The following is an 11,187-nucleotide window of genomic DNA, read 5'->3' as shown; positions in this document are numbered from 1 at the left end:
GCTTAGGTATAAAATAGGGTTGAAGTGGTTAATGTATGTTTTATAATATAATAATGTATAAGTAACTAGTAACTAAGGTTAACTGTAGTGGAGTAAAAGTACAATATTTGCCTCTGAGATGTAGTGGAGTAGAAGTAAAAGTATTGGAAATTGGAAATACTCCAGTAAAGCAAAAGTACCTAAAAATTTTACTTAAGTACAGTACTTAAGTAAATGTACTTAGTTACTTTCCACCACTGGGGTGTGTGTGTGTGTGTGTGTGTGTGTGTGTGTGTGTGTGTGTGTGTGTGTGTGTGTGTGTGTGTGTGTGTGTGTGTGTGTGTGTGTGTGTGTGTGTGTGTGTGTCTCTGTGTGTGTGTGTGTGTGTGTGTGTGCTTGCTCTCCCAGGAGCACGCTCTGTGTCTGTCAGACAGAATTTGCTGACCAAGCAGCGCTCCAAGGGCAAAGGGATTCACACAGACAGCACACCCACTCACACACAGACATGCAGACTCATAGGCTTTGGCACCGACATACGCACACAGTCTCCCGTGCACACACACACACACACACACACACATGACACACGTGTGTCCCTCGACATGATGCACACTTAAGGTCAACATATGCCCCATCTCACCAGCACACGTAGACTGTCTTTGGTTATTATGCGTTCATGCACCAAAATAAGGGTCTTTTTTTGTGTCACAGTGTGTGCCCACAGTAGTGGGTGCATACATACATACATAGGGCTGTCACGATTACACATTTAAGTTGACGATTAATTGTCATGATTTAACACATTGATTGCCAAGATATTAAACATAGTTTTCTATCCCCTTGCCAGCTAGCGTATAATTACCTAAATCCGATGATATTTGAAACGCTGTGGAATCGACATTCCCAAAAACACAAACAAAATAGTCCCTGTGTGTTAGCGGAGGGATCTGTGTGTCCATAGGAACGACAACGTTCCAACCACGATCCGCCATTTTGGGGCTTCGGCCCGCTGAAAACTAGTGGTTTTCAATGCAAAAAAAAGAAACTGAGTTACAGCTGTTTTTCTGAAAATCCCAAACAGGAAGCGGATGGCTTCCTGTTTTTTTGGAACGACGTCACATCCACATTCTACTTCTCTGAATGACGATCGTTCATTCCAAAGCTGTGTTTGGTCGCCCCTTTTTGAATTTTCCCCCAAAAATGAAAGAACGCATCAATGCGATCTTGGCAATCAATGTGTTAATTGTGTGTTTGCCTTTTGGCATTGAACATTGGAACATAATACAAATTTAATTTCTGTTTGTTTTTTTATTTGCTTCACAAGCACAAATTGCACAGGGCAGATGACCTTAATTAATAACAATAAAAATAACTTAAATATATGAAAAGATTACTGACACATTTAATAATGTTATACCTTTCAAAAAATGTTTTAAAAAATAGCAGAAATAGCTGATCTACAAGCTTACAACATGTCACAAAGTGTCGTGTTGTAAGCTTGTAGATCTGCTATTTCAATGTGTGTTTTCCACATTGAAACGATTATGACGATAATGCAAAAATAATATATAATATAATATATATAATATCTCAAATAATGGCGATTAGACGATTATGTAATAATTGTGACAGGCCTATACATACATGTACTTGTCAATGTAACCACGTTAAGTCCTATATTCTTTGTCATATGATAAGTAGTGAGAATGCCAACCTAGATCTGATATGTTTGTCATTTTTGAAAACATTTGAACTTCTTTGAAATCAGGTTGAAAGTGGCTAATAACTGAGACTTTTAGGTATTATTATTTGTACGGAACTTCCCCACTTTTTGCCATTCTCTATCTCTCTCTTTCTCTCTTAGTGTACCTCTCGTCTCCTCTTCTTCCGTTTTTCTTGCGCGTGAAGCATTATGTTTTGGTAGTGGATCAATGAAGCAATGTGGTTGTGTTTCTGCAGATGATGCAGGTGCTTTATTTCAATTATTCATCTTGTCCTGTCTCAAAAGATTTTAAAGTGAAGCTGAACAGTTCAGTATGGCTTTAGTAGCCTTTTAGGTTGTTGTTGCTTTCGTAGAACTTTGGGTTGTATAGTTACCTGGGATGATATAAACTCAAATACATTTTCTTCATCCATTGCCTTTCTGCTCTATGAGTGAGCTAAAAATAGCGATTCCATTTACTCTCTTGAATGAGGAAACGGGTCCCAAAATTACACTTAGTACATGTAATGAATGCAAACGAAGCAGGTTCCTCCAATAAGTTTGTAATAGAATGAGTCATGGTGCACTCTTTTTACACCGATATTGGTTACCTTCTTATCTTGGGAACTATAATGTTTAACACTGTGTATTGACAGAATCTGCTTTGTTTGCAGTCTGTATCTGCTAAAAGTGTAATTGTGAGAACTGTTTTGCTATCCAGTGATTGTGAATGGAATTACTGCCATAAGGAACACATACAGTACAGTATGGATGATGAACAGTATTTCAACTTACATTATCATCTCCAGGTATCTATGCCATTGGTTCTCAGGGGTCCTTGAGGGAGTTCCAGGGGGTCCCCAGCTAAATGATGGATAATTAGGAACCAAATGGACCTACAGTATATGGGTCTGTAACTCTGAGAGTGTACAAATGTAATGGTACACTCTCAGAGTTAAATTAACATTGATTTTACAATATAAATTGGGGTGCCAGAGATATAAATGCCAGTAAATGGGGGTCCGTAACCTATTGCATGTCAAACTGGGGGTGCTTGAATTCAAATGGTTGAGAATCACTGATCTATGCAATCCAAAGTTCTTCAAGGCGCATGTTTAACCTTATCCCCTTCTCCTTGTACACCCCTCTTGCCACCATTCCCATGTCTTTCTCTTCCTCCTCCCATTCGATCTCTTTATATGTCACCTTCTCTGTCTCTGTGTAGGCGACACGGCCGGTTCTTGCGGTGACCCCGGCGTCCCGTCTCACGGTTTCCGGGAGCAGACCGACTTCAAGATCCGCTCCAAGGTTTACTTCAGCTGCTCCGAGGGCTACGAGCTGATCGGTTCGACGGAGAGGATGTGCTTCCCCAACGGGACCTGGTCGGGCTCTCAGCCCTTCTGTAAACGTAAGCCAGGAGTTTGATTTAAGTGAAAAGAATGAACTCATTGAGTGCCAGAATTAATTAATTGATTAATTAATGAAGTGCCAGTGTTTTTGAGCATTTTTTACTAACCTTTCGAGAGCAAAAGACAGAGGAGCAGTGGTGTAAAAAGTGCGACATTACAAAGTCTAAACCAGTTGTGCTATAAACACGCCCCCTTCTGTGGCCAACGCGGAAGTGCCTCTGCCTACAACAACTGCGGGCTATTTCTTTAGCCCGTATAGTTTTGGACCGCGACGGAGGCGCGCCGTCTCAAGCGAACTTGAGCCACGTGAGGCACCACCGAGCGAGCTAAAGCGAGCGAGTTGCCGTGCCGAACGTTGCGAAGTTCGCTTGGGCCGACTCAGCGCCGTCCGAGTTACGTACCGATAGGGACAGAATAGTAAATCATGTTTTGGTGAGAGCGTTTGCCCCAACTGCCACTCAAAGTGGCTACTGGCCAATCACAGCGCGTCCTTGCACAAGCGTATTGGCCAATCAATCAAGCACAACTGGTATAGACTATGTAAGGACGCGGAAAAAGTACTCCGATATTTTACTTAAATAAAAGTAGCAATACCACAGTTCAAAAATACTCTGTTACAAGTAGAAGGCCTGTGTTCGAAATGTTACTTGAGTAAAAGTAAGAACGAATTGGCGTCAAAATATACTTAAAGTACCAAAAGTAAAAGTACTCGTTGAGAGTGTGAGATATATAATCCAAATCCATTCACTGATGATAAAAGACCAAAGGAACAGAAACGTCTTAAATCTGTCTTTGAATTAACGGGAAAGCTTGATTAACACATCCACCGCCAGAGGTTAATCTCATAATGTACTCACCAGTGCCAAGGTGTTTTTGTTGTTTTTTTGTTTTTTTCATGTCGCCATAGATCTTGTTAAAATCCTTAAGATTGAGCCGTGAACGGTCTGTTTACATCCGCGAGATCTCCCTGTATCTCCCAGTGAAGACCGCATGTCAAACGGACTTCCATGACTGTAGTTAGAGCGGATTACGTTAAACAGTGAAATGCGAGGAGAAAAAACTACAGGAAGAGAATTGAGTTTCAGTTTCGTCTGTAGAATGGGAGCGGGCGTGATCGTCGAAACCGGATCCCAAATAATTCTATTTCCTGTCATCAAACCGGAAACGGAAGTGGATCAAAAAAATTCCGAAAGTGCACCCGGACCGCGCATGCGCGAAAAGACCGCAGCCCGTAGGACTACGGGCTCGGCGCTTAACCGTTGGATTTAACGGCCCGTAGAACTACGGGCCCGGCGGTAAAGGTGTTAATGGAAATGAGCAGTGTGCACCTGCTGCGTTTCACCACATCCCCGTCAAACGCTACATTCCAGACAGTGGAGTTGTGTGTGTGTGTGTGTGTGTATGTGTGTGTGTGTGTGTGTGTGTGTGTGTGTGTGTGTGTGTGTGTGTGTGTGTGTGTGTGTGTGTGTGTGTGTGTGTGAGTGTGTGCGTGTGCGTGTGCGGACAAACGGAAATGGAAGAGACAGACAATGACAGACAGAGGGAGAGAGGGGAAGATTGCACAATAAGGCCGTGAGCAGGGGCCTGGAGTTTGCCATCTCCTTTACAGGGTGTGTCGTCTAACATCTACTACTATGTTTGAAAATAGCCGATCTACAAGCTCACAACGCGTCGCGACGCGTTGTGAGCTTGTAGATCGGCTATTTTTTTAGTAATAGATCGGCTATTTTTAGCCTAGGTATAAAATAGGGATAAAGTGGTTAATGTATGTTTTATAATGTAATAATTTATATCTGCAAAGTAACTAGTAACTAAAGGTTTCAAATAATTGTAGTGGAGTAAAAGTACAACGTTTGCCTCTGAGATGTAGTGGAGTAGAAGTAAAAGTACTGAAAAGTTTAAATACTCCAGTAAAGTAAAAATACCTGAACATTGTACTTAAGTACAGTACTTGAGTACATGTAATTAGTTACTTTACACCACTGCGGAGGAGTGTCTCTGCTTCCATCGGGGGGGAAAAAGCGAGTCAACGCGACCCTCCGTTCTTTAGTTAATGGCTGTTGAATATAGCTTGTTCTCGCCAAAAATGCAGAAAAAAACAAGAAAGCAGAGAAAATTATATTTTTCTAAATCCTTTAACATTAGATCAGACGGGGTTTGTTGTGATCACGTTAATTCCGGATCTACTCTTCTCCAGAACTCATAGCATCGCTCATAGGTTGGTGAACAGCGCCATCTAGCGTGAACACTGAAAACACGGTTTGGACGTATTAGACGTCATTGGCACTCTGGGCTTTGGAAAAAATGGACATGTTACACGCCAATAGCACTGAATGAGTTAACTTAAAGGGAAAACGATCGTTGTTTCCTGTAAGGCTAATGTCATTTGCAGCCATAACACTGAGAAGTCTTCTGTGTCTCTGAAATACCACCATCGGAAAGGTTTTCCCAGTTGTTGTCGCTGTGGCAATTTCTGTCAATGTGAAAACCCTTACTTTTTGTTTTTTAACTGCTACCCTCGGTGGCAGAGACACATGTCCTTGTTTGCTGTGTTTACGCCAAAAGAGATAAAGTTTGAATCTGGTTGATGTAATGGCAGCAATAGACCATATGGGCATGCCAGGCCTATGCTTGCCAAGGAATGCGTCATGAGAATTGTTGGAACTCCAAGAACGGCTGGAATGGACAAAAACATGGGTTGTACACATACTGTATGCCAATGTGGGCTGTGTTTGTAAATATATGCAAAGATAACCATCAACAATTACCTGTAAGGCATACAATAGCATTACATTAAGTTAGATTAAAGTGATACTAGGTAACTTTTTTCAACAAAACTAAAGTTAAATTGTATATCTTTTGTGAGTGGCAAATGTTTCACAACACCCACTCCATGAATTTCACCCCCGAAAGCCTTTTATAAACTATTTTATATTGAAACGGTGGCTAGGGTAGTCATTCCCGCAAAAATGACGTCATCCGGCCGGAAAACGGAAACGGAAATGCACCGGTTTCCTGTTTGGCCAGGAACTACCGCACCGGTTTCCTGTTTGGCCAGGAACTACCGCGCTAATAACAAAAAGGAATCTCAAGCTGTTTTTAAGAGATTGTAGGATTTGAAGATCGAAAAACAACAGCAAAAGAAAACACAGCTCACGGTAACTAAAGCTCCACTGGCTAAGAGAAACGATCCACAGATAGTATAAAACAATTAAAAGAACGCTTCCGTCTGAAAACAAATGGAATTCTGGGTAACGCAGGAATAAACGAATGACCTGCAGTGAGGTAATGACCAGCAGAGGCTGCTAAAAATCATTATTTGTGGACCTGCGTTGTATTACTTTAAGCTTAAGAGAAGATGATTGTGGAAAACAATTGCAGCAGTCTGGGATAGTAATGTAGATCTACAGTGTCCATAATGTAAGAAATGTCAAAAAGTTAATGTGTTCATACAGTATATACAGCAGGTACTGAGCTGCTTCAGTACAGTATTATTTAAAGTAGTGTAAAATGTTATAGCCAATGTACAAATATGAAATAATTCACCAAAATAAAATAACCAGTGGTGGAAAAAGTACTTACTTAACACATTGACTGCCAGAGTTTATTCATAATGTACTCACCCCTGTGCCAGCAATTTGCGTGTTTTTTCATTTTTTCATTTTTTCATTTTTCATTCAAATAAATTCTCTGATTGTGGTGTTAAGCACATACGACAGTTCCACCAGTAGAGAGCAGCAAATCCACACATTGATCACCTCGCTCGCCCCCTCCCAAACAGGCTCACGTCACATCCGGTCATTCGCCGGATGTTATGTTTTCGACAATCCCTGATCCGCTGATCGGCCTGAAAACGCTGTGATACACGACGACGATGACTGTTAGTCACCCGGACCAAAGAAAATAGAAGTTGAGCTGTCCGTTCGTTTTTTATACCGTGTGAAAAAACGTGTTTTTCCCTATTCTGGCCGAAAATGACCGGAGAAAAATAATGTGACCCGGAAATGAAATCTGCGTTATACATCCGGCTCCGGGTGAGTGTGACGTAAGTGGAAAACGAAAGTGCTGATGAGAAATAAACAGAGCCGTGCGATCACAGATTAAACAATGAAAATTCAAAAGAACATATCAATGCGTTCTTTTGAATTGCTGGCATGCAAGCGATGGATTTGAAAGAACGCATCAATGCGATCTTGGCAATCAATGTGTTAAGTAAAAGTATCAATACTGCAATGTAGAAATAATGTATCAAAATGTACTTAAAGTACTAAAAGTAGAAAGTACTCATTATGCAGAATGTCCCATTTCACAAGTTTTCAAATGTATAAAATGTATTAAAATCTTTTGAAAATAGCAGATCTACAAGCTCCCAATGCGTCGCAGAATTGGAAATACTCCACTAAAGTAAAAAAAAGACCTCAATATTGTACCTAAGTACAGTACTTGAGTAAATGCACTTTACACCACTGAAAATAACTATATCATATAGTCCATCCTACAGCTGAAATATTGAACCCTTCCATTCCTTCTCTCTCTGTCTAATGGCTAATTGGCTCTCCTCCCCGCTCTCCCCAGCTGTCCAGTGTGGTAACCCTGGTACTCCCAGTAATGGTAGAGTATATCGCCTGGACGGAACAACGTTTTCTCACTCTGTCATCTACTCCTGCATGGATGGCTACCTACTCACTGGCGCCACCACCAGGCTATGCCAGGCCAATGGAACCTGGACAGGAGTGCAGCCCAACTGTACCAGTAAGACATCACTTTATAACTGGATGGATGGATGGATGGATGGATGGATGGATGGATGGATGGATGGATAGATATAGATAGATGTAGGTAGCAGTGGTGGAAAAAGTATGCACATTTATTGCAATGTAGAAATACTCTGTTACAAGTAAAAGTCAGAAATTCTGAATTTACTTGAGTAAAAGTACAAAAGTATTGGTAACATAATGTACTTAAAATACCAAAAGTAGAAAGTACTGAGGCAGAATTGAAAGTTTTCAAATGTATACAAATCTTTTGAAAATAGCAGATCTACAAGCTCACAATAGCACAATCTACAAGCTTGTGAGCTTGTAGATCGGCTATTTTCAAAGGGCCAAAATGTATATAGAGCTGAAGTGGTTAATGTATGTTTTGTAATAATAATCAAAATCTACAAAGTAACTAGTAACTAAAGTTTTCAAATAATTGTAGTGGAGTAAAAGTACAATATTTGCCTCTGAGATGTAGTGGAGTAGAAGTAAAAGTACTGACAATTGGAAATACTCCAGTAAAGTAAAAAATACCTAAAAATTGTATAAGTACAGTACTTGAGTAAATTGACTTAGTTACTTTACACCACTGGTAGATAGAGAGATAGACAGACAGACAGACAGACAGACAGACAGACAGACAGACAGACAGACAGACGTTGATTGATCAATTGATTGGTTAATTGATTGATTGATTTTATGATGTTACCATTGCCATTACATTTTGCTGTGTGCAATGACCTCTAGATATATCACCAAACTCTGTGTCCCTTCACAGCCTGTTAGCACCTCTACCTTCAGCTTGGTTCTGAATTACTCTGCTGCATTATTAAGTTTTTTTTTTTGGTTTTTGGTTAAATGGATATCGGTAAACAAGGGTCAGAGCTATCAAATCAGCCTTGAATCTTGAATAACATTGATGGTTATTTAATTATGGCCGATTTTGTTCGGAGCTCCATTATGCAATTCACGAGGGGAAAACAACCTCTGCAAGTGTGCTGCTTTTATGGCTGCTGAATAATTTAGACGAAGCCATCATCGAACAAAATGTGAATCAACATGGTATGTTTGCTGTGCACTATAACAACCCAGTTTGCATGCTAATGTGTCGTTTTACCCTGTTAATAAAGAAATGATTATGCCAGTAAGTGATGGCTTGTTCTCGGATGCCAACAACAGTGCAACAGTTCGGTTCCAAGGTGGCAAATTTAATTTAGGTACTGTGAGCAGTGGTGGAAAAAGTACTCGAATGTTTTACCTAAGTAAAAGTGTCAATACTGCAATGTAGAAGTAGACCGCAATAAAGAGTCCGCAATAAAAAAATTACTTGAGTGAAAGTACAAAAGTATTGGTATCAAAATGTACTTAAAGTACCAAAAGTTAAAGTTCTAAAATGTTTGAAAATAGCAGATCTACAAGCTCACAACGCGTCGCGATGCGACGCGTTGTGAGCTTGTAGATCGTCTATTTTCAAATAGCCAAGGTATAAAATAGAGCTAAAGTAGTTAATGTATGTTTTATAATGTAATAATTCTGCAAAGTAACTAGTAACTAAAGTTTTCAAATAATTGTATTGGAGTAAAAGTACAATATTTGCCTCTGAGATGTTTGGAGTAGAAGTAAAAGTATAGACAATTGGAAATACTCCAGTAATGTAAAAGTACCTAAAAATTGTACTTAAGTACAGTACTTGAGTAAATGTACTTAGTTACTCCACTGACTGTAAGGCAGAGGGAAGCACACACCAATATAGTATTTTGAGGTGCAAATATGAATCACACCAGAAGGAAGAAAATGAATCACACACAAGTACACTGGCGTATGGTGAATTCTAACTTTGACCGGGCCAGAAACCGGGGGGCGGGGTTCGCGCAACAACGGCTGATAAGTCTATTGAGAATTACCGAGCCATTCCGGGTGGAAAACGGAACGCTCGTCCCAAAACACACTGCCCCATTTTTTCCGCGGACCGAGGCCGCTGGTTTAGACCCGGGGCAGGGTGTTTTGGGACGACGGTTCTTCTTCTATTACATTTCTGAATGGAAAGAGGTGCCTGTCTCTGCGCAATGGAGAACCGGTTTGACGGCGAAACTGGTTTTCTAATGGCCACTCATTAACAATTCGGCCGAATGCAAATGAGCCCCATTTGAAAACAAAGGCGACTTATAGGGTGAGGGCCTGCTAATGTTGTTATGTTGATTTTTTGTTGTTTCCCCCTGGCGGATCTGGGTTTACGCAGACTGGGCCATGGCCTCGTTGGCCGCAATGACCGTACGCCTCTGCACAAGTATCAAAAAGATGTATTCAACTGATGTTTCAGTCACTGCTTTCGTCTAGGTCTCATACTAGAAAAACTACATTTATCTGCTGACTTGATGCCCACATGATGTCAGCACCAGTATGAGTTGATTTAACCCATAAAGACCGGGAAAGCATCTGTCATTTTAACCATTATCTTATACTTTGGCTATTAAAAAATAGCAGATATACAAGCTCATAGCACGACACCGAGTGCCGACGATTCTACAAATGTCTTCTAAATCCTAGCTATAATATCAGTGGTTCTCAAACTGTTTCATGTCAAGGACCCCCAAAATGATATGTGTTTGGCCGCGGACCCCCATCTCAAAATATGTTGTTCCAGGGACCCCCAGAAGTAAAGCTTCTCGCTTAAAAATGCTCGCTTGAAAAATATATATTCAAAGATTTGCAAAAAGTTCATGATTTTTCTAAAATAGCAGATCTACAAGCTCATAACGCGGTGCCGCACTATGAGCTTGTATTTGGCTATTTTTGAATAGCCAAAGTATAAAATAGTGGTTAAAGTGGTTACACGGATGCGTTCCCGGTATTAATGGGTTAAAAAAAGAAAAGAAAGCCATGTCCCGGCCAGGAAAATAAAGAAAATCTACTCAATTCAGGTCCAACACGTATAAAAACAGCACTATAGTGTGTTGAGCGGTGAGAAAACCAAATTCCGTGAAGATGGATGAAAAAAGTTTTAAGAAGCCCTGACTTAAGGAAATTGTCGTCTGTGGCCGTTACAGCAGATTACACCATAGCTATTAACAGGCATCACAGGGTCTGGTGGGGTTTAAAAGTATTTAAGCTGCCTATTAGCTATGAAGGACAGTGCTCGCTAAGTATGGCCTAGGGAACCCTAACGCTCCTTAAATGGGTCCCAGACCGTTCCCATATACATAGTTCAGCTTCACTACATTACACCTAAGACAGGCAGCCTCTGTCGATAGCTTTAAAGCACAGCTCAAGACCTATTACTTCACTCTTGCTTTTAGCTGATTCTTTGGTTGATTTTTAATTCCTCACTGTATTCCCT

The 11,187-nt window shown here is 40.6% G+C and overlaps 1 protein-coding gene across 1 annotated transcript in view; it reads left to right on the top strand.

Moving 5' to 3' along the window:
* Window positions 1–11,187, top strand: part of csmd3b (CUB and Sushi multiple domains 3b) — a 592,566-nt gene that overhangs the window by 554,720 nt on the left and 26,659 nt on the right. The window contains exons 58-59 of the mRNA XM_080442703.1: window positions 2,907–3,089; window positions 7,666–7,842. Coding sequence (XP_080298829.1) covers window positions 2,907–3,089; window positions 7,666–7,842 — 360 coding nt within the window. The remainder of the gene's footprint in view (window positions 1–2,906; window positions 3,090–7,665; window positions 7,843–11,187) is intronic.

The sequence above is a fragment of the Gymnoscopelus braueri genome, assembly GCF_963280865.1.
Source record: "Gymnoscopelus braueri genome assembly, chromosome: 11".
NCBI lineage: Eukaryota > Metazoa > Chordata > Actinopteri > Myctophiformes > Myctophidae > Gymnoscopelus > Gymnoscopelus braueri.
The sequence above is the reverse complement of the archived record's forward strand: the minus strand, read 5'-3'. Positions and strand labels throughout refer to the sequence as shown.